At 50.5% G+C, this 27,527-nt stretch overlaps 1 protein-coding gene across 7 annotated transcripts; it reads right to left on the bottom strand.

Annotated features, from left to right (window-relative positions):
- Positions 1-6,487: 6,487 nt before the first annotated feature.
- Positions 6,488-25,685, bottom strand: ZIC4 (Zic family member 4). Of its 7 annotated transcripts, none has more exons than XM_042800149.1 (4): positions 16,030-17,265; positions 11,380-11,492; positions 11,168-11,296; positions 6,488-9,354 (listed from the first exon to the last, which is right to left on the bottom strand). In XM_042800149.1, exons 1-4 carry the CDS (start codon positions 17,240-17,242, stop codon positions 9,328-9,330), a joined length of 1,482 nt encoding a protein of 493 aa, XP_042656083.1. In that variant the 5' UTR covers positions 17,243-17,265; the 3' UTR covers positions 6,488-9,327. The 7 variants fall into 7 exon arrangements, with proteins under 7 accessions (XP_042656083.1, XP_032861363.2, XP_042656057.1 ...); XM_042800123.1 differs by lacking the exon at positions 6,488-9,354 and having other exon boundaries at positions 10,607-11,296; positions 16,030-16,647; positions 16,756-17,265; XM_033005473.2 differs by lacking the exon at positions 6,488-9,354 and adding exons at positions 22,317-22,401; positions 25,399-25,685 and having other exon boundaries at positions 10,972-11,492; positions 16,030-16,647.
- Between the last annotated feature and the right edge of the window lie 1,842 nt (positions 25,686-27,527).

Genomic DNA, 27,527 nt, shown 5'->3' with positions numbered 1-27,527 from the left:
TGTACAATTCGTCCCAGAGTGCTATTTTAGAGGGGGAACACTGGCTTTTGGAGATTAACTGGGGAGTCTGTTACATATTAATGAACCTAGGAGATATACTAACGTTTTGGTAATTTAGTTATTTGTGTCTATAGCTTTCGCCGTTATTTTCTCTTAGACCCCCGCGGTTGTTATACATCGAATTAAAAAGTGGTCCTTCAGCATCATTTTTTTCAGTGGCAACTAAACGCCATTTAATGTGAAAAACAAATGTTGACTTGTCTCTTGAAGGAAGTGTGTTTCTTGGCAAGACATCAAAGTGTTTTAAACTGTAGTAGAAGGGTTTGTTAGTTTTCTTACCCGGAGCCTACGGTAATATAAGAAAATAGCCTCTCGGTGGAGGCAGCCCGTCGGAGGGGGAGCGGGAGCTGCGCAGCGCTGAGCTGCGCGTAGATGCACGCTGGAGAGGCGGTTTTGGCTGCAGCAGGAATGCACGGGCACCTCTTCTCTGGGATTACAGCCTTGATTAACGCGCTAATGAATAGGGATGTTAAAGAGTCGTCCGGAAACCCGTCTGTGAGAAGGAGGAGTGAGAAACTCCTAGGTTGGGTTTAGCCTGCAGAGAGACCAACTTAACTAAAATGCCATTAACCTACTGCTCCTCAGCAGACACCCGGGCAAAACACCTCGGCATTGCCTGAGACGGGGCCGAGGCGGAGGCAGGAGGTGGGCTCCCCGCTGGGATCCGGCCTCTGCCCCTGCGCGGCCGCGGAGCTGCGGAGCGGGCAGGGCAGCCCGCGGCCGGGCACCGCGCACCCGGCGCCTCGGCGCAAAAACCGCGTCGGGGGGTTGGGGGGGGGGGGGGAGGAAAAGGAGCCCGGCGCGGTTTTTTGCAGCGATTCCGCTCCCTATTAACTTTGACATCTTGCGCGGATTTATAAATTAGAGTTCATTATCCTCGAAGGTCGTTAAAGTAGGCAGCTCAGCTAAGAATTAATGCGTGCAATCCCCCTCGCTACAGCTGGCTTCGCCCTGAGCTGGCTGGTGGGCTCCGAAGGCAGGCGGAGGCTACAGTCACTCCAGTGGGCTTGGAGAGACCCCGGTCCCTCCTGTCCTCCTCCACGCCATTTATCGCCGGTGCCGAAAAGGTTGGAGCGCAGCTGGCCACCAGCCTGAAGAGAGCAGAGAGAGGATCCCTAAGTCAAATGGAGCTGCCCTTATTTTTGAAGGGAACAAACATGTGTCTCCCCCCTCGTCCCGTCCCAAAGTTAAACGTTTGTTTAGGACAAACTCGAGAAGCAACAGTCTTTGCGAGAATCTTGTTTTCCCCTTCTCTTTCTTGAATAACAAAGTGATCATAGGCTACTCGGCCAGTTGGCGAGGAGAGAACTTTTGTTTTCTGGGTCGATTTATGTTCTTTATAAATATGTGGTTTGGAAAATAAAAAGAGACTTGAAAACGTTGTTACAATGAAAAAGGACAAATTAGAAGACATTTTCTGTGATCAAAGGAGGAAGAGAAAGCGAGTAGGGGTATTCAAAAAGCTTGACTTATTCACACAACTCCTTTGGAGCCCAGGGGCAACAAGCGTGTCTTACATTGAAAAGGCGGCTCTATTCAGAGTGCAGGTGCGAAGTGGTGTGGCACATTCTGCCACATTATGTAAAGGTTGTTGGAGATTAGTGTTCAGACTTAATAACTAAAGCGCTTGATTTACATTGGAAAAAAGCCCCCTCATCCGTGAAAGCAAAATAATTTAACGCGTGATCATTTCGAGTGCTGCTGATATCCTAATACTTGTATTGTTCTCGGCCAAGTACTAGAGGAGCGCGGATTGATGCTTTTGGGAACCTATCATTTACAGCCACTGAACTCTGCTCAGAACTGGAGGTCTGGAGGGGAGATAAAAGAGGGACACAAGAGAAAAGTTTCACATTAGGGATAAAAAAAAAAAAAAAAAAAAAAAAAAAAAAAAAAAAGAGAGAGAGAGAAAAAACAATATAAATGTGACAGTTCCCCTCCTCCCCGCAGACGACTCCACGCCTCCTGCTCGGTGCCAGGGCGAAGCAGCCCCCAGGTCTGCGTAGCCGAAAATTGGGCTCAGGTCTCAGGCACTGCTCTCCTCCGCCTTCCCCTGTCAGAGCAGAATTACTTACCTTACTAATTATTCATATTTATGTAAATGTCATTAGTTAATGTAACTTTCTATAAAAAGATAATCAGGCGAGAACGGAGCATAGGTATTACCTTAAGTGCATTGGCTCTGGTTGTTTCATTCATATGTTAATACACGTGATGCAGTAGTGCCAGGCGTGGGGAGGGGGGAGAGGAGGGGAGAGGAGGAAGGCAAGGGAAAGAAATTAAATAATAATAACAAAGCTCCACAAAGGCTTTAACTTCGCATCGCGGGATCAGGGAGCACGACGCCTTCTGATGCGCGGAACAAAGGGGCACCCGGTGTCGTCCCGGCTGCGGCGGCTTCTCGGGCATTCCGGCAACTTTGGGTGGCTTGTTTGTTTGTTTGTGTCCCCTCCTCTCCAGGAGGAGAATTTTATGCTTCAAATCGTTTCGATCTGCCCAAATCCTCTGCCGAGCTAAGACCCTCTGTTCCCGAACGACCCGAATGAAAGTATCTTTGTACGGGACACGCACCAATTAAAATTGCAGTATCTTTTTTCATCCCTCTTTAGTGTAAGCATTTTAGGGCCATTTCCATAAATTCTCCGCGAGAATAAAGGCTATAATGGGAACAAGGTGAGAAAGCTGTTAACCATTGTTTCAGCAAGAAAAGGTCGTAAGTCAGGCAATTGGTGTCTGACCTGTCAGGATAAGGTATAAAGGCTTTATTCATGCAGTCGCTCACGATTTTCTCAGCTCTCACAAAAGTGTTTTTATGATTCTGTTTTCTTACCTCGTTCCTTAATTAAAAAGCTGAATGATTAGAATAGCACCTGCATAATGTCTGGACGACGCCTGCATACTAATTCGCGAGTCTTTACATCTAGTAATTATAACATAAAATCAGATTGAATAAAACAGAAGGATTTTGCCCCTAAAGCCCTGCTAATCCCCTTTTAAAAGAGTCTGCTGAAATAATTCAGAACAGTTTCCGGAAGTTGGATTACCGACTCTTTTTTGACTATTTACAATGAAATGATATTTCACACTTAAAGGAGTCTCTGTATTTCTACAACAGGTTTTTAAAGGTGGCCTGTTTTCTAGACAATAACAATCCAGTGACTCCTTCTTTCTTTCCCTACCCATTTCCCCCCTGCTCCCCCCCGCCCCCCGCCCCTTCCTCCCAGCAAGATCTTCATCTTTATCAAGTATATGCGAGGATTAATCTGTCCTCAGGTAGGGAGAACAAAACCTCCCCCCTTGAAACCTCCCATTGACTCCCCACTCCGGGACTCCCACCCTGGCCACCTCTGGCCCGGGGGGGCGAGAGAAGAGGACTGCGTGGGGGCAGCCAGGTTTTGCCCAAGTTCAGATGCACCCTGTTTCCCAGCCGCTCGCAGGAGCAGGCGGTGGAGCAAGGAGCTCCCATTGCTTCACTATTGCCCCCCCAGGGCAGAGGATAATTTAAGCCAGCAGCGACTAGTCAAAAGTTGGAGAATAAATTTTTGTGTGTGTGTCTTCCCAAAACAGCTGGGGGGGGGGGGGGGGGGGGGAGGGGGAAGCGGAGGGGGGAGAGGGAAAGGGGGGATCCGCGCTTTTGTCTGGCTTTCAGGGCGGGCTGGAGCAGGTATCCTCATGAGCAGCAGTGAGGCGGGGGGGGCAGGAGGGAGCCCCTGGCCGCGGGCAGCGCGGGACCCCCGGCGCACCCAGGCTCCCGCTCCCCGGGTGCTTAGCCCGGCCCCCCGGGGTGGCTTCCCCAGCCCGCACATCCCAACGCCATGACCCGGAGACAGGTTTTGAAGCAGTAATGAGCCGATCCTCTGGGTACCATTGACTTGAGGGGGAATTAAAAAATAAGAAAAAAAAAAAAATAGCCGATTTGTTAGGGAGTCCTGTTTATTTTAGGAGAAAAGGTTTCCTCGTAGCCCAGCGTGCTCCAGCCCGGCCGTGGGGTTGACTGCCGCGGTTGAAGAAGAAAACGAAGCTGATGCGCGGATTTCCAAGCGCGGAGGCTGGTGCGCGAAGCCGCGGGGTCTCGTCGCCCAATCCAGGCGATCTAGTGCGGTCCTCGCTTGGAGCAGAGTAGCTCCAAATGCAGAAGTTGAGCACAAATTCAGCCTCACGGGAAAGCTGCAGACATTTCTCTGAGCTGTTGCCATCATTAGGAACACCTTAATCTGTTGTGCCTTCCCTTTTTTTATTTTTATTTTTTTAACTGTTAAAAGGTTGTTTTTGCGGTGACTTTTGTCGTTTCCCCTCCTCCTCCCCCAGTGTAATCTTGCAAAAACTCTAAATCATCTACAAGAAAATGGAGTCAATGTGTCATTCAGCATTAAAAATCTGAGGGTTTTAACTAAAAGCTTTAATTGCTATTCTGGCCCCATTATAACCATGGGAACGACGTGCTCTGTTGGGATCTCAGAAATGTTACATATCCCTTAAGCAGGCGCTCCCCTTGTTTGTTTACTCTAGCTTACTTTCATTTATATCCCAGGAATATTCTTTCACCAGGCGACACACGAAAAGACAAAGGGTGTAAATAAACCAACATATGGCCCAGAGGTTTTAGAGAAGCTGGAGCCGCTTAGCGAGTCATGTGGGTGATACTGGGAATGCGACTTCTCTCCTTCCCCCACTCCCGCATAACCTCCGCTTCCCTGCGCTCTCCTTCAACCTTCTCACGATAAGTCACGCTCGTGTCGCGACCGGCTTTGGGGAACCAGCTGTTTTTCCCTCCGAACTGGAAAAACCTAGGCAGCGAAGGGATGGGGAGGGATGGGAGCACGTCTGCGTCTGTGCCTCTACGTACAGCTGGAAAAAACCCGTTGACATAGCAAACGTGCGTGGGGATGTGTGTACACACGCAGACCAGCCCCGGGTGGGGGGGTCCGGCCCCGGGAAGCGGCGGCGGCGCGGAGTGGGGCGGACCGGCCCCTCGGAGCGGAGGCGCAGGGGGTCTGAGCCACCCGACTCACGCACTCACACAGAGACACTTGACAACAACCTTTCCATCCCCCACCCCTCAATTGTAATCCATTTCGGGGTTTCTGTCCCCAAAAGCCGAAATGGTGGCTAGGCCCCCCCCCGGGCCGGGGACGTGCGGTGTGCTGCGCCTCCTTCCCTCCGCTTCTCCCGATAAGGCGGCGGAAACGGGTCTCGGTTACTGATTCATATTTCTAATCTTCCTTTCCTGAACATACAATGTTCTTTTGTTAAATGAATGGTCTTTAATTAATGCACTTGCACAATGCAGGGGCTTGCATGGGGATCGATGATAGGAAGCAACAGGGGATGGTTCCCTCCAAAATGGTTTGTCAGCATTGAGAAAGAAAAGGCAATGTCTATAAAAGGACCACTAATAATGCCCACACGTCTCTCACCATGTTGTCTGAGGGGACATTCCTTCCCTTGTTGACAGTCAAGTGTAATAAGTACATGTCTTCGCTCAATCATTATAGACCATAGAATTGTATTCTTTAATTAGCATGTACTGTTAGCCCTCCTTTCCTTTATGGGCCATTTTTTTTGTCTTTTAGAGACCAGCAAAAATGTTTTCCTTCGGTTCTTTTTCTTGAATTCTTTTATTTCTTTAATGATTTTCTTTCTCTTTCTGTAGTCAGATGTATTCTTTATTGACAATATTCCTACCAGCCAAAGCCAACTTTTTGTCATCTCTCTATGTTAGGCAACTTCTTTCAAGTTTTCCTTTTTTTAAAGGAGTCAAGGCAGCGCGCATGCGCACGATGCCCGCCGGGATTAGGACCACTCTGTGCCCAAGGCTGCTTCATCCCTCTAAATTGCAAAACTGAGGTTTAAAAAGTCATGTGAAGAAAACACTGATCGTGTTCGGGCTCTTCGAAACCTTGCAACGCATTAAAATCGGGTAGGGGAATATGCAAGGCGAAGAAGGCTTGCCTTCAGATTACTTCAGTTTACGAATAGGTTTCCTCCCTTACAAAGAATTAAAGTGCTCTAAATCCTCCTAGGAACCTTATAAAAAGTGTTACTGTGACAGGGACTCATTTTGGGGGGGAAAATTCTTCAAACAAATGGGTTCAACCCTCGCCCGCCTTGCCAAAACAATAACCCTTCGGGGGCGGAGGGGAGCAGCAGCCTTTTGGGGGCCGCTCCGCCTGGAAACTCTCTACAATATTGAGAGTATTAGGGACCCCGGAACTGCATCGGTGACCCCAGAACCGCAAACTGCCCGTGCAGGAGTCAGGGTGCCAGTGCAGAAGTAACCGGAGGGGACAACAAAGGGACAGTGCTCCACTTGGGTGACCCTAGGCTCTGTTTTCACACTCTCTACTTCGGTCAATATTGAAAGTACAATTCATTTGAAGTCTCCGATCTGAAAAATGTTATCTCAGAAATTAAGCCAAAGTAGTGGTTTGTTTTGTTATTTTAATGCAAATGCCAACCTAAAACGATTAACATTAAAAGAGGTTAAAGACCAATAAAAACCACGCATCAGTACTTGATTGTACACCACATTAATAGTACACCGGTTCGGGGAAATTTTTTTTCAACTAATATAAAAACCAACAGAAAGACGAGGTTGATTACACAGTGTTTTAGGAATAGCTCGGTATCATCAATACAAACACATATTTTAAAAGTGCACATTTGTAAAAATAACCATAGAATTGAAACGTTTATAAATATTTATTGTAAAAAAATCCAAATATTAAAAATAAATAATATGTTCAAACACACAACAGAACATTCCTTCATTACCAAACATGTGATGAAGGAAAATATGGAATATAAGAAGTCTGGAAAGAGATACAACATATCAACATTGCTAAAGTTTGGGGTTGTTTTTTTGTGAACTACATTTTCAGAGGGGTCTTCTCTGTACAGTTCACAAGGAATGTGGTAGATTTTCCCATAAATATGACAAGATCCAGAATTAATAATAACAATAGTAATAATAATACCCACTCCACTGCATTTTGACTCAGTCTTTACTCAGGAAAAGTCCTATTAAATTAATGGGGTGGCTTAGAATGACAGGATTGGGCTCAGATCATTCTGTAGCAACTAAAACAGAAGCACACTGATGAGTTACAACTTCAAGGAATTCGCATTACGAACAGAGCATTGCATGATCTCCAATGAGAAACTACTAAATAAACGTTGATCAGGGAATCATTTCAGTATACACCATGATGTTTATAAAATGAAGATATAAAAGGGATGCAGTTTGTCTATCTTTACACTTACAGACAATAAAACATGAGAGCATATGGAAGCCATCGCTTTGAATGCGTTAACAACTTCGATACATTGCAGTATATACATGCTTAATAGGTATTCGGACTGTTAAAATGATCAAAGCCTTTACTCTTATGTCTACATTCTTGCTTTCACTCTACTGGAAAGAAAACGTTTGTTGGTCACATACTGGTGTTAATGAAAGCCAACATTTCTGCCTTCTCCCAAGAATCGCATTCTGTGCAGCATATGTGTAGGAATAATTTATTAGATGGAAAAGTTCAGAGGATAAAATGCAAAAAAATGGACATCATTTCAACTTTCGAACAGTAAGGTCATACAGACATCTATGGAGATCTGTACACAGACAGAGTTTCACACAGACACAGCCACATATATCCAGATGTATGTCTATACACAGGATTCGATAGTTTGGTATTTTCTGCACCCTCTGGGCCCCTAAAGTTATCTTTAAAAGTTTGATTTTATCTCTTTAGAAACGGTTTAAAGCTAACGGGCAGGGTGAGTTTGACAGAGAGGAGAACAAATCGCTGACAAAGAACCTTTTACGTTTCATCAGCGTTGTTAGGACGACGAGCAGGAATTTCTCAGATAATAACTCCCACTTCAAAGATTTCTCAGCTCAATAGAAATTGGACCATCCTTTTTATTCAACCACAAGGGCTGGCACTAAAGACGACTCAACTGTTTGAATTTTTTTTCATCGTGTTTATTTTTCCCCTATTCACTAGGGTACTTGGATAAAATAAACAACAAGACAATTACTGGAACATGGACTTCTAACTTTCCCGGGCCCATGGCCCAGGGCCCATGGCCCCAGCCATGCCAGTGTCAAGTTCCCTGGCCCCACGGAGCCTCCGCTTGCCGACACATAGCGCTGGCCAGCCGGGGCGGACAGGGAGGGGAAGGGAGGGGGTCATGGGCAGCTCCCCCTGGCCCTCACCCCCTTTCCCGGGTCCTGGGGGACTCCCATCAGCACACCTACTCCCTGGGGCCCAGGCAGCCCAAGGAGGGGTCTTTCGGGCCCCAGCCTCTCTTCCCCTGTGAGGGGTGGCAGGGAGGAGAGGGAAGCACTTCTCAGACTTTGGGGCTGGGTTTGGGTGTGAGAAGCCGGTCAGAAATGCTGGGGAGAGGGGTCAGGAGCTCGCCCCAAGCCTGGCTGGCAGCCCCTTACTTTGGGGAGGAGAGTGGGGCTATGAGGCCGAAGCGGGGCCTGGCTGGGGGGAAGGTGAAGCCCAGCAAACCCCAATTCCGCCAAAGTGCATTAGGTGGAGGAAGTATATCTCTAGCGGGGAGCAGATTGAGTGTATTAAGCTAGCATGAAACCAAAGGTCAGTGCAAATGTATCTTAATAGACTGTCTCAAATGGAGTGTGCCTCCTTTGAAGGCCGCTTGCTATTGCTCTCCTCATTACCATAGCGATCCTAACGTGGCATGCTGATGCACCATAAAACTCACACTTTCAACCCCAAAATCAGGCCCTTTGAACAACCCGAGCCTGATTAGACCTTTCTCCTTTTCTTTTCCCCCTTAAAAACCATTTCCTTGCCTTTAGAAACTCGCCCTCAAATCCCAAATGCATTCTCTGATCCCGGCAGAAAGCAGAAACAAAAGTGAGCTGAGGCGACGGTTCAAGCGGGCCTTTTCTTCCTGACAGTCTTATCCATTTTTATTATGGTCTGGAACAAGTGCCCTGTTCGCGTGGGTTTTGTTTACCGGAAATTAAATGAAAATGATTTAGTTCGCGTCAAACAAAAATATATACTTGTATACACAAGAAAAAGGGCCTGTTAGACGTAAATATTATGTCCTTAATGAAAAGACTGGACGGGCTCCAGACTTCGCCTTTCACTATTTAAGTATGACTTGCCTATTGCCATAGAAATCCTAACTTACCATGAAGATTCACCGTTGTGAAGAAATACTTCTTTGTGCGAGCTTGCTTTGATGTCTAAGGCATAAGATTCAGGCTTTCAGCTGTGTCTGTCTAGATTACCTTGAGAGCAACGGGGTAGACATCTGTAACAAGCAAATGAAAAATTAAAGGTGATTAGCCTGCACATCCAAATACTTCTGTAAATAGAGAAATAAAGAAATAAACAGATCTTGGGACACGATGGAAATATCCTCCCTGCCTGCAGCTGGCTTCTGTACCTCTCGATTGACACGACACAAGTTTCATGGGCTGCAGGGAGACACAATTCTCCCTTAGTTTGGGCTCCTCTCCTGCACATTTGTCTCGCCTAGGTAATTTCCTACATGTATTCTCAGTAATCACACGCTCTTGTCACTGTTCGAGGTGTTTAAATATAAAAGTTGTTGAGTTTGGGCGAGTGAAGAAGGGAACCCCGGCTTGGTGCCTTGGGAGGAAAATAAAGCTGCATCAGCAGGGGAGGTGCTGGGCGTGGGGGTGTTTTTAGCCACTGACCAGCCATTTATTTTCCCGTAGCTTTTACATTTATAGACATATACATATACGTATGTGTGCGCATGTGTGTACAGTTGCACACACACACTAATTCCAGTCACCTGGGTGCAGAGGTGATGTATCAGACACGAGAAGATGGGGTTACAGCAGCCTTCTGTCTGCGCTCAGCAAGCCATGGAAACCTCTTCCAGCAGCCCATGCTATTTATTTGCCTATACTATCTGGTATTCTTAAACATCATTAAAGTAATTAAAACGGCACCATTCGGCAGTTTCAAGCTACCCCAGCGGAGGGGTTTGTTTATCTATCTTTTTTTTTTTTTTTTTTTTTTTTTTTCCCTTCCTTCTTTCTCTGAACCAGAGGAGTGAACCCTGTGGGTTTGAGTCGGGGCTGGTCTGAAGCTCCGGGGCGGTGTGAAGATGCTGAAGCCGCGTTGCCGGGCCGGTACAAGCATTTATCATCGGGACTATTGGCCAGGCAGACGCGGTGGAGCAGCGGCCCCGGGCCCCCGCGCTGCCGGGGGGGCTGCCCGGCCCCAGCCCCGGCCGTGACGTCACCGGGCGGGCTCTGCGCCCCCCTCCGGGAGCCCCAGCGCCCACGGTTCAACAGGAGCAACACTCTGGGTGGGGACGGGCATGTTTGGGTATTAGAAGTCATTACCAGTGGGAGCTAGAATGGACAGTCAATCATCGCACCCCCTCTGGGCCCTCCTTTAGTAGCGACTCCTTGGGGGTGAAATATATATATATATATATATATATATATATATATATATATGTATTTATATACAGCGAGAGGGGAAAGTAAGGAGAATCTTTACAGAAACGTCCATCGAACTGGTTAATTAATCAAAGAATTTAATGTATCCATTTTGTACAATTCGGTAACAAATAATAGTTTATATATATATATTTCTTAAAAAAAAAACACACTCTCACAGAAGATCGTGGGCGAACAGAACACTGCCAAGACAAGAGAAAATCCGTACAGCCAAAATCTGTGTGCAGCCACTTTGGTCCTTCGGGGAAGGGGATGCAAACCAGCGGGCTTGTAAACAAACTGGAGCACGGCGGGGGGGGGGGGGGCGGGGGGTGTGTGGCACGGAGGGAGGTGTCGGCAGCACCCTGGCCGAGGCGAGGGCAGCCCCTCCGGGGACGAGGTGCCGGGAGCGGAGGCCGGGGCCCACCCACGGGCCCACCCGCGGGCCCCGCGCCGCGCCGCCTCTCCCTCAGCCCAACGCCTGCCTCCGCCTCTCCCGCTCGGCTTCCCCGAACCCCGAAGCGGCGCTCCCGGCCCCGGCCGCTCACCGGGCCCTAGCAGCGGGGCCGAGGCTGGCCGGGGGGGCGCGGGGGGGAGGCGAGGGGCGCGGGGGGGCGGCGGAGCCCCGCGCCCTGACACACGTACCATTCGCTCAGGTTGGCGGCGGGCTGCGCGGGCGCGGAGGGCTCGGCGTGGGAACAGGAGGCGGGGGGCTCGCGGCCGGAGTCCGAGGAGGGGGACACCAAGGAGGGCGTGGAGGACTCGTAGCCGGAGCTGGGAGGAGGGGATTTGCAGTGCACTTTCATGTGTTTTCTCAGGGAGCTGGGGTGGGTGTAGGACTTGTCGCAGCCTCTCACTTTGCAGTTGTAGGGCTTGTCGCTGGTGTGGACGTGCGAGTGCTTCTTCCTGTCGCTGCTGTTGGCGAAGCGTCTGTCACAGCCCTCGAATTCACATTTGAACGGCTTCTCCCCTGCAGGAGGCAATGGGCGAGCACAGCCATTAAGCGCCGGCGGCCGCGGGGCAGGGAGCGGCGCACTCCGGCCCCCCCCCCCCGCGCCCCCAGCCTCCCCGAGCCCCTGTCCCCGGCCCTGGCACGGCTCCTCTCCCTGGGGCAGCTCCCCTCCGGTCTCCGCCTGGCCCCGCTCCGCCGGCCCCGCCGTTCCGCGCCCGCCCCGCCGCGCTCCCCCGTCGCCCCGGGCCCGCCCGGCTGCGCGGCCGCTCCGCACCGGGAGCTCCCTGCCCGGCCGGCTTCTCCTCCCCGCTTCCCCTGCCCTGCGTGTCGGCGCGGGGTTTTGTAGAAAAGACAAAGCCCAGAGATAGGGAAAACTTAGAGGCCAAGCGCTCGTTCCGAGCAAACAACGTGTGTTGTCCCCGCAGACTCCGATGTCCTGCAGAAAGAGCGGTCAGTGGTTTATCCCTGGGAAGGTTTTTACGTTAAATACATTTCTCACACTCCCCCAGGTGCACGTGGAAATATTATTCATAACCTGGCTAGATCACATCCCATCCACTCCATTCTTGTACTGATTACAATCCCGTGGAAGAGCCGCATCCCCCCTCCTTTCCCCACTCTCCGGCTTGCTGATGCCTTGTGTTAGGGCACAAAATCTTTCAAAAGAACATTGATTGTGGGGGGCAAAACGATAGAGATTCAGCAGAAGGATGACTAGGCCCGTGCACGGCACTGTCGGGAGGGTAGGATTCCCTTTTCATTTTAACCTACTCAGTCATGGAAGGAACTGCAATCGGGATTAATTTGTCTGGTAATATGATAAGTGACGTTAAGCGTAATAGAAATATAATCGTGTTGCTGGAGTCGTGTGAAAGTTTAACCTCGGATCGTGTGGACCAGGCATGGCACACGATATATAGGAAGCTTTCAAGGAAACACGCCATAGACAGCTTCGGGGTGAAATGATGATTACATTATAGTCACTGATAATAGCAAACTGCAAATCCCTGCTCGCCAAGGAGTACCCAGGCCCTGCACCACGGAGTATGAAAATAACCTCCTCATCCGTCAAAAGCGAAAAAGTACCAGGGTGCCGGGGACATCAAAAAAGATATAGCCGAATCTTAAACGTGAAGAGCAAACAAAGCCACTGTGTTCACCATCATGGCGTATGTGGTCGAAAGGACTTCCAATATTTGTAAAAGCTTCCAGGTTTTGGGGTTTTTTTCGAATTTGTTATGGTTTTGGTTTGGTTTTTGGTTTGTCTTTCCTCCCCCCCCCCCCCCCCCCCCCCCCTCAGTTCGCCACGATTAAATTTCGGAGGGACGCAGCCCATCTCGTGCTTGGCTGCGGGCAGAGGCACATAAAGGAAGGCATTCCAAATATTTCACATGAATGCACTTTATGCAAGGTGGGTGGGAAAAAGCCCATGGCTGCGCGTTTAAAGTATGTCCTTTCCTCACCGTAATAATAAATGAGGAGCTCTCACATCCTCCACCGCTAACATTTGCACAGACGATGGGTAAATACCTGGCGTTAGAGGCAAGGGGGGAAGAGGTTAAAAATAGGGTCTTTTTGAAAACGGTGCGGGCCCTGAAACCAAATACTGTCGACATAAAGCGGTGCATATGCATAGACACACGCACGCATATAATCTAATTACAGTTTCACGTAAGGAAACAATTTGACCTTCAGCATCCAAGTTGAGACAACAAATCAAGGATATTAGTCTAGTACAAGCAAGCAGTAAGTTAGGAGACCCCAGGGAAAGCCATCCTCATAAGCACTCTGCTTGTGCAAAGTGAGTTACATTCAGGTAAAAGCGGGCTGCGGCGCGTTCCGCTTTCCCTAGAGTTGAAAAATGTTCAACTTCGCTTAACCCCCTGAAAGAGCCACGGAAAAGTCTCTCCGTCCAGTCAGGTTTCAAGTGGGAAGAGGGCAGCAGTTTCTCAGCTGCCCGGTTTGCATTCTCGGAACGCCTCGATAAAGAGGAGCCACCCGAGCCATTTGCAAGTATTCCTTTCGCGAGAGCAGGTTTTCTTACGTGGAAATCCCTACCCGGCAGGGAGAGGACATTTTACAGGTCCCGGCTGCCGCAGCCCGGGCACGGAGATGCAGTCACGCAGAAAGTTCCCCGAGCGATGGAGAAGCGCAGGATCTCAACCGCCATTTTACCCCCACACTTGTAGCTGGGCAAAAGTGTTCAGTGAAATTCAGCTTGGAAATTGTGGCATAACCCACCCCCCCACCCCCCGTCTCCGGGAGTGGATGAAGGTATTTACCAACTTCTCCGGGGGGAGTGATGGGGGCGGGGGGGGGTGGTGGTGGGGGGGATCCGGAGGTGACGGCCCCCGGGCTGCGGGCGAGGCGTGGGGGCGGCGGGGGCCGCGCGGGGGGGAGCGGGGCTCCGTCCCACGCCTCGCACCATTGTTCGTGGCCCGCTGGGAAGGCGGCGAAGTGATCCCTGCCCGGCCTGCTCGTCCCGCTGCCGCCGCCTCAACGGCGTGATCCGCCAACCTGGAAAATTCGCACATCGCCAGAAATCCCTTTGCCTGCTCCCCAGCCTCGGAGAAATCAGAAGTCATTAATATTTGAGGAGGCAATAATTTTCCTGTTGAATCTAGAACTGTCTTCATGAATAATTCGTAGCGAGTTCTATTAGGGTTTCAGAAACATTGCGTTTTTGACAACTTCTGGGTGTTTAATAGAAACGGTGGAACCATAAAGGCCCTGCAGGAGTTTTCACAATACAGCAATTAATCACCAGGAAAGTTAAAGCGAAAAGTACAGACGCGCGGAATGATGTTTAATAAACGCAAACCTCCGATCTCGGGTTTGCCCTGAACCTGCCTCTCCGATGTAGGTCAGTTTTCCCAAGAATTTAACCATTTTCTGCTTCAGAGACTTCAAACAGTGAGGCCGTTAAAGAGCAGTAAAAGTTTGTTTACTTAAGAAAAACACTGTCATTAAGGGATGAGCTCTCACGGTTAATGGGTGTACCTGTGCTGATCCGACAAGGAGCTGGCTCGGATACAAGTTATGCGACCTGGGGATACCCTCCTCCTCGTAAAAGGGGGCCGAGAAAGCAGCAGAGGAACACAACTTTGCTATCGTCGTCGTCGTTCTTTCCCCCCCCCTCCCCCCCCCCTCCCAACACAGACGAGCTATTCATAGAGCGATGGAAAAATAATTAGGTGACGAGTGACGGTCGCTGTAAAATCTCTGTGCTATGTTTAGACGATAGCTATACGGAATTAGTATACGTATACGTTCTGCATATTATATCACGACGAGTTATATCATAAAAATGCAACTCCTGGAAGGTCAAACCCTGCACAGAGCATGGAGGAAGGGGGAGTTTTATGAACTGGGAGGCGAAAAAGAAAAAAAAAAAAAAACAAAAACAAAAAAAAAAAAGCTTGGCTGTAAGCAGATCTTACAATAGGATTATGTAGTTTCCCTCGCAGTGCATAAGGCTGTACAGAAGGGGGTGGGAGGTGGAAAACCCTACACTGGAACAGATTAAATGTTCCAAAAAGAGCTTATTTCTTATCTTCTTCAGAGGAAAAAAAAAAAAAAAAAGACAGGGAAAAAAAAAAAAAAAAGCCAGCGCTACAGAGTACAAACACCGGCTGCTAAACTAATTAATGCAACTTCACAAGATGCTCTTGGAAGTGTGAAAACTTTCTACGTGCAATTTCATTAATTATAAATGCTTTCCTGTCCGGGAGAGTTCAAACGTAGTTTTTCTTGATTGTCCATTGAGTTACTTTATTTTCTGTTAACTAGAACTAACAGATGTTTCTGACACATGTCCCAATTTCGCTTAACAGATCTACAAATGACATTTCAAAATGTACAGGCCGAAACAATACCGGGTTTTCTTCTCCTTTTTTTTTTTTTTTTTTTTTTTCCCCTCCCGAGAATCAGAACTTGCAGCTCCCCATATCTGAGAATGTAAAGAGTCATTGGAAGGCAATGCTCATTAAAAATGTCAGTGTTATTCAGATCAAACATTTGAAACTCCCTCTGCCCAAAACAAAACTGTTGAACGAAAAGGTCGCAGCTGTGTTATTCTCACAATGTTCGAGCAGCAGCATCTCAGCGACATCAGTCAAAACTGACTAGACAAGTTGTAACTTCTATTGTTCACTTTTAATTTGTGAGCTTGCACAATGATTTCATTTTTTCCCCCAACTATTTTAAATTGCCAACAACAAAAAAAAAAATCCTCGCCTGTGTGAATAAGCAGAAATAGTAGCTATATCACTCGATATTTACACAGATCTACCCGCATAAACATTACAGCAACCTCTCCGCACAACCAGGAAAAAATATGGACGAGAATTCTAAGATTTGTTCTCGCTTTCCCTTTCCCCCCCTTTTCTCCCCCCTCCTCCAAACGGTAAAGAAGCAAACAAATCTGAGAATTTATTTTCCAGCAGTACTTGGCGTGCATTCAATAACAACGCAAAGGATACATTAAAAACAAAACAAAGCGAAACATTATGTTGAATAACACAGAGATAGAGTAAAGAGAGCTTTACATACTGACCTGTATGAGTTCTTTTGTGTATTTTGAGATTCTCTGATCTGGCAAACACTTTGCCACAGCCTGGGAAAGGGCAGGGGAAAGGTTTTTCACCTGTGTGGACTCTGATGTGATTTACAAGTTTATATTTGGCCTTGAAAGGTTTCCCTTCTCTTGGACACTCTTCCCAGAAACATATGTGATTGGACTGCTCGGGTCCTCCAACGTGCTCCACCGTGACATGAGTCACCAGCTCGTGCATCGTGCTGAAAGTTTTCGAGCATAATTTTTTGGGAGTCTGGTCCAACTCAATCCACTTACAGATGAGTTCCTGTTTGATGGGCTGCCTCATGTAACGAAAGAAGGCACCCGGGCCGTGGTGTGGAGCCAGATTCACGTTCAGATTCATGCCACTGTAGCTATGAAGCGAAGAAGCAGCAAAAGGATCTGTCCTGGAGGCTGGTACTTGAGTGAAATGTTCAGACCTGGCGTACATTTCTCCAGGTAACCCCAGTCTTATCTGTCCGTTTAGATGGCCACCTGGAGCTGCATGGGGAGGCTGCTCATGGAGTCCAGTGAACAGAGAGGGATTCCCAGCTTCTGAGTGGTGGTGGTGGTGACCATGGTGTCCGGGGTAGCTACCTGTTGTTGAGACAAACAGTCCGTGGTGAGAACTTGCAGCGGGGTGCTGCTCGGTCAGCCCTGGCATGAGTGGGGCCGGCAGGTCTCTGCGTATGAAGAAGTCCCTACCTGCTGCCAGAGCCTGGGCTGGGTGACTGACGGGGTAAGGGGCTGCTGGTGACTGCGCCGGGCCAAACGCTCCCGTTTGACTAGAGACCACCTCGGCTTGGCCTGCCATATGATGATGATGATGATGATGATGATGATGGTGGTGGTGGTGGTGGAGCTGGTGGTGGGGATGAGGGGCAGGGCTGAGCTTAAGGGCCGCGGGGTGATGCTGAGGAGGAGGATGAGGAGGAGGATGGTGGCGGTGCCCCATGTGTTCTGGCCGGAGCGGGTGCGGCCCGAGGCGGGACTCGGCGGCGTGCTCCCCCGGCTGCGTGGGCGCTGTGGCGTGGGGGTGCCCGGTGAAGCCCGGGAAGCCTGTCATGCTCTGAGGGGGGTGGTGGTGGTGGTGCTGAGGAGTCCCCGCCAAGTCTACTAATCTCAGCGCCGTGTTCCGCCTGGAGAGAGCAGCAGGGTCCATCACTGGGAGCCCCCGAGCATCCACGCTCATTAGATTCTAAAGCTAAAGAGTCACCTGACAGCGGGAGGAGAGAGACACGAAGGGGGCTGGGGTGGGGGACACGGGAAAAAAAAAAAACAAAAACCAAAAAACCAAAAAACAAAAAACCAGAAACTTTTTTTTTTTTTCTCCCCCCAAAAAGTTTCCTGTTTCCGCTGCCCCGGCGGTGGGGCGCGCGGGCGGGCTCGGCGGGGTCTCGCTCTGGGCGGCGGCGGACCGGGGCGGTCCCCCCGCGCGGCCCGTCCTCCCGCGGGGCCGGCGGGGAGCCCCACGCGGCGCGGCGCGGCAGCGGGACGGGACGCGGGGCGCGGGCGGCCGCGCGCCGCCTCCGGGCCGCGGCGCCGGCCCCGCCGGCCAAACAATCGCCGCGCTTTCCCATTGGCTGCCGGCGGGGTGACGTCACCGATGACAGGTCCCGCCGCTGACTGAAAGGGTTATCGATCGGTGCGGCGGGGGGAGAGGGGCGGGGGGGGAGGAATGCGCATGCGCCGCCGGCGGGCGTCCCCCTGCCCCCGGGCACCCCCCGGCACCCCCCGCCCCGCGGAGCCCCTCGGAGCCCCTCGGCCCGGCCCCGGGCCACGGCGGAGCCCACGGCCGCGGCCCGGCGGAGGGAGGGCCTGACCACGGTCTTCCCCCGGGGCCGCGCCGCGCCGTCGGGCCGTTGCCGAGCTGCCGCCGCCGGGGCCGTGGCCGTGGGGGAACAAAGCCAAGGCGGACGCAGGGGGAGGGGGGCTCGGGAGGGAGCGCCCTGGCCGCCCGCCCCGGCCCTTTGTCCGTTCCTGCCCCGAGACGGGGAGCATCCCGCGGGGCTTCCCCCTCCGGGAGAGCCCCAGCAGCCCCGGCGGTCCCCGCCGCCGGGCCGGAGCGGCTGGCGGCGAGGCGGCCCCACGCCCCCCCGCGGAAGCGGCCCCGGGGCCGCCGGCGGGTCCCTGACACTTGTTGGCGGGGCGGGGAGCGGGCCCGTCCCCGTCCCCAGCATCGGCGGGAGCGGCACCGCAGCTCGCCGGCTGGGCGTACGTCTGGCCTGCTGCTCGGGCTGCTGCACCGCCGCCTGAGCCCTGACAAAGGATTCCTGGGAGACTCCCCGTCCCCTTCTCCTCCTTTGGCAAGTTTTAGCAGTTATCTGGTTATTGGCTGCCGGAGCAAGGCGAGAGAGCATGATGTTCAGACTGAATCTGTTTAACCCAGAAGAGGGAGTCTCTCTCCCTTTCCCTGTCTCACACATTTACAGGGTAGTTCCACGTAAAACCCCCATCCTTGGCTCGAAGGAAAAGCACTGCAAAACATTAATAACCGACTCAGTTCTGATGCTTCTCACCTGAAGGAAATAAAATGGTGTGCAGCATTTGCATCGCTAGTGATGAAAGTGTAGGTTAGAGTTTCAGCTCTATACACAGAGGCCTTATAGGTTCAGAAAGGCTTAGGGCTTCAGCACAGAAGGAAGCACCTACTTAAGTTTTTAAGGGGATTGTGAACTTAAAAAAAGTAAATGAAACACGGGAAAAAAAAAAATCTTCTGTTTCAGGAAAGAAAAACACAGCTGTAAATATCTGCCTGCTGTATTACCACAGAACTCAGATCCTGGCACAAAAATGCTTCCACCAATAAACGCGCAGTCTTACGAAATAAAGCAACAATTCATTATCCATCCTTCCTGTCAAACTCTCAGCATTTTAATACACTGACTTGCTGTTAACTTGCCAGTGGACACTTAACTGCATGCACGCCAGGTAAAGGTCCCAGCGCGGAATTTTGCATCTCCATAAAAATGTAACATTATTGGCAATCGATAGGTCTTATGTTAAGTAGTAAAACAAGAAACTGGCAATGTCAACCCAGCTACTCTCACAAAAGAAGCTACCAGCCAATGATCGAAAACCGTAAGATTAAAGTGTAGTACATACATAACCACATTAGGGATATTTTTGTCACAGCCTCACGTACTCTGGGCTGGCTGCAGCTATGAATTTTGGCTCTGCTTGACTTTCACCATATTTCCCCTGTAACACAAGGCTGGTTTTTAGGCAGCTCGCTATAGATACATCCTTGTGTACATCTTTCTGAGTGGAGATGATGAAAAGTGACAAATGATGCAATTAGCTCTCCATCCTTACATAACATGTTTACGCAGGCATTTTAAACCACACACCATCCTCACAATATCTCAACTTTCAAGTCTACTTGCTCTACGAAATGGATTTGACAGTCCTATTCATGACCATCTCAATAGGAGTGCACAGAAGAGACAAACGTTAGGAAGGATGAATCTGTTACTTACAAATGTACTGAGAGTGTGAATTCCAAATAAAGCTGCTTTCCTCATACCTCCTTAAAACACTGCATCTCTACATACTTGTTATCCATCAATTCTGACACTTCTCAGTCAAGGGAGAAAACATCTGGAACAGTTTATCAATTAAAAAAAATGTCATAACCCGTTTGCCCTAAGCTCATTTCAAATATTGTGATGGTTTCTCGTCAGACACTCATGGCTCTCAGCTCGCCCCTCACTCAGGGCTCTCTCTCACTCCCTTTTCCATGCAGTGCAGGAGAACCTGGCCCTCGGTGTCCCTCACTCTTAGGTGAAGTTGGTGTGAGCCCCGGTTGCGTGCGTGGGGGGAGCGGGGCGGGGGGCGGGCGGGGGCCGCCACATGACTGCAGGGAGGCGGAGAAACGGGGAAGAGGAGGGGAGCGGGGCCAGACCCGGCCGAGCTCCGAGCATCTCCCAGAATGTTTTGAAAACTTGAATGCCTGTTTGTGCAGCCCTTTGGCAGCTTGAGATCGCACGGCTGCCACTCGAGGGCTGACCGAGGTCTCTTGCTTCTTGGCAGCGGCCTGAGTCATGTTTGAGCAGATAAGCCGGGATCTCGACAAACTCTCGAATGTGTCAACATCAGCTTGTACGGGGCCAATTTTTTTTTTTTTTTTAATTATCATTATTTCCTTTCCAACCCACCTGGCTGTGGTAAGGGCATCCCCTTCTAGACTACCCTCGGGACTCATGAGCTGGATGAAGCCGGAGCCAGGGAGAAACCAAGATTGCTCAAGCAGCAGAACAGAAATATCCTGACTTGAAGCTGAAGCTCAGATGCCTGGGCAGGTCCATAGGACCTTATAAAAATAATATTTTTATGAGATGTATAGCATAGATCTTATCTTAAGGGAAGTGAAGTTCAGCGGGACCGCGGTGCTCTCTTGAGTGCCAAACCAATCCGAATAGACAGGCAGCTTGATGCCTGGTACAAATTTTCTAGTGGCTGCTGTGTTTCTGCCACCCCGCCCGCAGCCCCCAGCCCCAAAGCCCGCCCGTGCTGGAGGTCTGCTCTAGAAAGGTGATATGTCGTAAAGACGAGTCACAAGCACTTTTTCTCCTCGCTCTCCCCGTCCGATGTTGCCCGGCTCTCTCGGGGAAGAAGTAAGTTGTCCGAGGAGCCCCGCATGTCGAAGCTGTGCCCTGGTAGGGGGGGCAGAGCTGCCCCCCTGCCTCCCGCCCCGCCGTGCGAGACCCAGAGCTCCGCCTGCCCACACCTTGGGGGTTGGGGGCAACCCCAACCCTCCGGCCTCTGCCTGCACCCCCACGCCGGGCATCTGCCGGGGCCTACGGGATGGAAACTGCTCCTTACACCCCTTTGGGGTAACCCCCGAGGATGGGGATATCCCCAGCTGCCGAACGGCTCTACTGGTCCACCACCCTTTGCCTTGTTTTGGGTAGGAATCTACCTATACAGCAAGGCACTTACAGGTATTTCTACCTTTGTCAGGAAAGGGCTTGCTGTGAAGTTGAGGTGCAAAGTCCCAGAAAAATCAAGGGCTGCTCGTCTTGTGCTCTTTGACTAGGGGTCAAATCCTGCTCACCCTTGGAGTTGCGCTCCGCGCAAGGAGCAGCTCCTGCCCCGGGAAGCATCGGGGGGAGCAAAATCTGACCTTCGCCCACCCCCGTGCTCTCCCACTCCCGCCTCTGCGGAAACTTCCCTTCCCCACGAGGCAGCTGGAAACTTTCCAGCCGGTGCCCGGGGGCTGGGATGGGATGGGATGCCCTGAACTCTTCAGACAGCATGTTCCAAGGCGTTACCTTCAGGCTCCAGCTCCCGGAGGAGAGGAAGGGGACGATTTCATCTGAAAATCTTAACATTTACTATGAGAAAGGGAAAAGAGCGAGGAAGAGAAACAGAGAGGACCGAGAAGTCACCCCGAGCCATTCCTGAGCCCCCAAGCTCGCAGTGGGCAGGGAGGGATGAGGGCAGCAGCGAGTGAGAGGGGCAGGCGCAGGAGCTGAGCCCGGGCCCCTGCCCGCCCCGGCAGAAGGCACTGCTGCTTAGGAAGAGGTAGCTCAAGAAAGCCTTTCGGTAATGCCAGCTTCTGCTCGGAGGGAAGAGAGGGTACCGAGTGCTCGGGAGCACACTCTGCCTTTGTTTCTACTCCCTCGACCCATTCCCACTTACGGGGACTTCTTTATTTCGGGGTTCCCGGATAACGGGAACTCAGCTAGCGGGCACACAACGGCTTGTGCCTATGTTTGCCTCTCAATTTTTGCAACCTGGAGCTACCCTAGGACAAGCAAATCATATGCTTATTTTAAATAGAATATTTCATTCAGTACCTCAAGATTAAGGTATTCCTGTCAGATAAGCTGTCAGTCACTAACTACTTAGACACCACATTGTGGAAGCCTGGTATCCCTGGTAAAGATGATACATATCATGTAAACCCCATCAACAAGATCAAAGTCTTCTTCTTTAATAGGATCCAATACATGTCAAACCTCATTCCAATCAAATCGTCCGTAAATGAATTCAAGATGAATATGTCATAGAATAATGTGACAGTGCAATCACATGGGGTCAGGGGTTGTTGTTTCAATGAGAGAGTCGTCAAATATTAATTCTAGAACCTCCAAATGAATAGGCATTGAGCAGGATTAGGCAGCTGCTGGTGGGAAGTTGTGTCACTGATTTGTGTTTATGCAAGTACGTTAAACACTAAGCTGAAAAAAAAAATTGTCTCCTTTGAACTGAAAAAAAAAAAAAAAAAACCCAAACCAAAACCCCACCATATTTCAACTTACTTGACTTTTCCAGGATGTTTCGGTAAAGTCGTTTTCTTTTCCTCATTACAAGGGGAGTCTTGTGCCTCATTTCCTGACTTTGTTCCTGTTTGGGGAGAGAGGTGCAAAGTTAAGAGCAAACCCATTTGTATGTGATATGAAATGAGTAAGGCACAATATGACTCGGGCATCATGGATTCAAAAAGAAAAGAGAAAACAAAACAAAACGCTAAAGAGGAGAGGGGGGGGGGGTGGGGAAGAGAAGCTTTCTCCGAGGGGAAACTGGAAGCTCTCTCCCCAGCAAAGCAGCACATGTTTTATGGAGTCATGAAGTTTCCATGGCTGATTTAGGGGAAAAAAAAATATGAAAGGACATCTTTTCAGTTCTCCTTTGATCTGACATTCACCTTCTGGCAGGCTATTGTAAGGCAGGTTTTTACCAACTCGATTATATTGTTTACAGATCCTTCCCTCCCGAAATTAAATTTCGGACTCTCTGCGAGCCTCCAACGCAAGTTGTTGTCTCAGCAAGGATTAGTATAGTACCACCCTGGCACTTCTTCCTGCCTATAATTTTCAGCTTGCTCTTTGCACTCTGCAAGGCAGAGCACTGCCACTACTGCAGGCAAAACTTTGTACAGCTCGGTTTGAGCGACAGAGAGCAGATCTGGGGTTTGATGCAGTGTCCGAGTCTGAATTTTTGCAGATACCTTTGAAATTCTCAGGTTTGTGGGTTTTGTTTTGTGTTTTTTTGTTTTTTGGTTTGTTTTTTTTTTTTTTTTTTTGGTGTGTGTGTATGTGTTTTGTATGTGTGGGGTTTTTTTGTTGGTCGGTTGGTTTTTCTGTTTCTTTGTTTGTTTGTTTTTTGTTGTTGCTGTTTTTGTTTTTTTGTTCCCCAAATAAAGAAAAGCACACTAGAATCTGGAATCAGTTACTTCAAAAGAGGTTATTATTATTATTGCTCTTGCTACTATTATTATAGGGACTCCAGGCTAGTAAATAAAAATCTATACTAACACAAATAATTGATGATACTAATTATGAAACTTCATCAGAGTATCACAGTCCTACTCTATCACAAATAATTTGATGTTCTCAATATTTTCACCGCTGTGATGAAAATTACTGCCGAAATAAAAAGAACTAGAGGAACCCCTTAAGAATTATATCTTCTAGTCAACTTCTCTTCATCCTCACACTTTTATTAAGTCAGAACAGCAAACACTGCCCCGCTAGCGAGAGGTTTACAGGAGTTGTGCTTTATTGGTTAGGATGGGAAGTTGGAGGAGTGCTCAGTTCCCAAGCGTTCGCCAAAACTTGTTGAAACTGGACAAAAAAAAAAAAAATCGCTGCATTTAATATTTCAAATGATTACCAGATGACAAAACACGAAGGCAAAAACAGTTGTGGATTTCAGAGTAAATATTGGCTAAAACTCTGGCTCGACCTCGCACGCCTTTCTCACCTACGCGGTGCCACCGGCGGGGCAGGAGGGGGAGGACGCCCCACTGCCCGAGCCGAGCCCCGGGGCTCCGATGCGGGCTCCCAGTCCCGCCCCGCCGCGGGTCCCACGCTGGGGCTGGGGGTGCGAGGGGCTGCAGCCAGCGCAGACGGGACCCTGCCCCCCCTTCCCCAAAAGCTCCCTTCTACATCCGGCCGAAGGTGCGCCGGCGGAGCGGGATGGGGGGCAGCCGCCGCCCCCGCGGGAGCCCGATGCTCCGGACGGCTTTGGCGGCGTTGCCCCGGGATGTGTGAGCCGGTATGGGCGTGGGGTGGAGGGGACGGCGTGTGCCCCGTCGCCACCGGCTTGTCACGCAACCTGCGCTTTCCGCGGCCGCGCAGGGGGAAGGGAGCGCTCGCCGGGAAGGTCTCGGGGCAGAAAGAAAAGTTCCTCGGCTCCGGGCGGAGCGAGCCCCGACCCCAGCCCGGCAAACGGGCTCGCCGCCCGGCCGGGCTCCCCGGGGCTGAGGGACCGTGCGTGACAAAGGAGCAGCGGGGCGGGGACCCGCGGGGGGCTCGGCGAGGAGCCCCCGCCCGTCCCCGTTCGATCCGGCGCTGTGCCGGTGCCCCAGGCTGGCACATGGAGCCAGGCTCGGGTCAGAGGTCACCCTCGAGGACATCACCCTCGGCGAGGATTTGGGAGCATCTCCCCTTCCTCAGCCGGCACCGGGCGGTCCCTCGGGGCTGGGACCGGGGTCTCAGCCCCTTCGCGGGCTCTGCGCGAAGTTGGCGGCGGCACCCAGATCCTTTGGCAGCTCCCCCGGCCCTGCCCGCGGGGGGGAGGGTGGGAGGAGGGGGGCGGAGGGGGACGGCCGGGCTCCAGGGCTCCATCCCTCCTGCGCCTGCCTATAAAGAAGGGTGTGCGGTGCCGGAGCGCCGGCTCCCCCGGCGCGCCCCCACGGCACCGGGCGCGGCGGTGGGCGAGGCGCTGGGCGGGGAGCGCGTCCCCCGGGAGACCTCCCCACGGGGCTCGCCATTGTCATCGCTCCTCGCCCTCTGCCCGCCGCCCCAGCCTCCCGGCCCCGCCCGGGCGGCCGCAGGACCCGACCGGCCCCGCCGCCTGCCCGGCCCCGCCGCCCCCGGCCGCTGTCGAGGCTGGCAGCTCCTCCGCCCCGCTCCGCGGATCCCCGCCACCCCTCCTTGCGCGGACCGCCGGGTCGGGCTCCCCCCCACCCTCGGACTCAGGGGGGGCAGGCGCGGGGCCCGGCGTCCGGCGGAGGGTGCCGGAGCCCCTCTCGACGGCGCCCGGCCGCTTCTCCCTCCGCCCGCCCCCGCCCGCCGAGGTGCCGGCCCCACGTGGGTGCGGGACAGCCGAGGCACTGCCCCCCCCCGCGCCGCGGGACTCCAGCCCTTCTCCCCCGGGGTGGTCAAACCTCCTCCCGCCGGGCCCCCGAGAGGGCCGGGAGATCTCGTCCAGCCCTTGGGGCAGGCGGTGGGGCTAGCCAGCTGCCCGGGCACCCCCCGCCCCCAGGCACTTACCCCTGCGACCTGTTGAGGTTTCCCCTCATTTCTGAACTGGCAAAAATAAAAGTGGGGGTGGAGGGGAAGGGAAGAGAAAGAAAGAATGAAAGAAGAAAACAATAACCCCCCCCTAAGAACCCACCACCTCTTTGGCGCTTCCATCGAGGCGGTCATCCTTCATTTCTTCTTTTCTTGCTTTCTGGAAGCAGTTAGGGAATGTATGATGAAGCAGAAATGAGCCGTCAGGATGATATTTTAATGGCTTATATGTCACGTTGGTGCATGTGGCTTTGAACTGGAGCAGCTTTCGTTTCCTGCAGAGAGCGCGCCGCAAATCCCACTTGATAACTTCTACAACCCACAACATTTTTTTTTTTTTTACATTCACTCTTACACTGTATATTTAGATACGCTTCCTAAAAATATCCTCTCGTCTGCCTTCTCGTATATTTTGCACCAACCTGGAATGATCACTGGGTTCCTCCTGCACTGGGAGGCAGGCTAGCACTGGACTGCCTAACTTTCTGAATTTCCTATATCGCCCTGAAGACTTCACAGTAACGCTGACAACTCTGCCCTTTGCTTAATTCTAGCACTAAATACAGAAAGTAATGTAACACCCACCTACAGACCACGTCCACACACAGGCGCGCTACTAGAGCGGGTATACCTGTTGCTATGAGCTGCTGCAATTCCTTTGAATAGATTTGGCAGAATAAATGCAAACGTGTAGATTCAGCCCAGCATTATTCTGGGGAAAAAAAAAAAAAAACAACAAAACAACAAAACAACAAAAACCAACAAAACAAAACAAAAAAACCCCAACCCAACTGTAAAGCCTCCCAAGATCCAAGGGAAATTACATAATACATCTGCTTTGAAAGAGATCTCCATGCACCGAGCACAGGCAAACTGCATCTGCAGATAAACTGCAGCGAAACATCCCTTCAAGGCGTATCAAAGTTTATTTGTTGTTTGTTTGTTTTCTAGGCTCAATGGCCATTTTTATACCTCTGGAAATGAGGCAGTTCTCACCCGAGAAGGGTTCGCGCAGCAGCGCTGCTGGTCTCATTCCCCAGTACCTGCGCTGCGGATTGCTTACCAGCGCCTTTAATTAGAGAGGATGAGTTTAAAGTTTCTTTGTTTGGCACTAGGAATTGGAGGGGCTCGGACTGAGCTGCGAAGGAGGCAAGTGAAGGGCTGAACAAAGGCGAAATGGAAGGAGTCCGACACTTAGCGAGCTTTTGGTGTTTTCGTTACCAGAAAATAATTAGAGCTAATGAATATGCAGACGACTGAGTAAATAAATAATTTGCAGGTTTTATATATGTACACACACACATGGACATATACCTAAGTGTATATATACATACATACACACAAAGACGTCTATATTTTAAAGTTTCACGAGCTTTCTTTTTTTTTTTTTTTTTAATGCCGAAGCATCGTTTAAAATATTGTAAAAATGTTGCTTAGCTTAACTGATAAAGCCACAATGGTTTTCTGCTTTTAAATACCATACTTATACCTTTCAACAATCATTTTAATATATAGTCCATGGCTCTTTGTAGCGAGAACAAAACAGAACTATCCACAGTTTTTCAATAGACTTTGAGCTGGGGAAAGACAGGTTAATCGAGGGTTGCATCTAGAAAACAACCAAGTGTTGTATGTTTGCACTGAATCCAAATGTCTGCATTTTTCTAACTAAATCAAAGGGAGTGTTATTTCTTTTTCTGCTCACTCATCTGAAGGTAAGTAAATTTTCTCTGGCGATCAAAAGCCTGGTCAGCAACAAAGACACCGCCTGCTTTTTCCACCGTCCTGGTGTGGCAAGTTGAGGAATTTCAATAACTGTGACAAGGGTGACTGATTTGTGAACTAGAAAAGGTTTGAATGTCAGAAAATTTACATTGCTTCTATCTAGGATTTAAAATAAATTTTTACACACACACACACACACCCCCAAAAAAAAAGAAAAAAAAAAAAAAAAAAAAAGAGAAGTATCCGGGAGTTTCATGCAGCAGGAGGAGAAACAATGTAGGTTTGGGAAATTTACAGTTTTACCTGAATGAAAGAGATTCCGTAAAAAGAGAGAGTGAGAGAAAGGGAGAGCGAGAGAGAAAGAATAAAGAAAATAACAAAAAAGAGGCGAAACAACAACAACAAAAGTAGAAAGTTAAGAGTTCTCACCCACCTGCGTTTTGATGGGTGCAGAAAACAAGATTTATTTCAGAAACCTGATGGAGGGATAGAGTCAGCTACCCAGAG

Source organism: Tyto alba, unplaced genomic scaffold, assembly GCF_018691265.1.
Source record: "Tyto alba isolate M040663 unplaced genomic scaffold, T.alba_DEE_v4.0 Super-Scaffold_10, whole genome shotgun sequence".
In the NCBI taxonomy this organism is placed as follows: Eukaryota; Metazoa; Chordata; class Aves; order Strigiformes; family Tytonidae; genus Tyto; species Tyto alba.
Note: the sequence above shows the minus strand (reverse complement) of the source record. Positions and strands in the feature narration are given on the sequence as shown.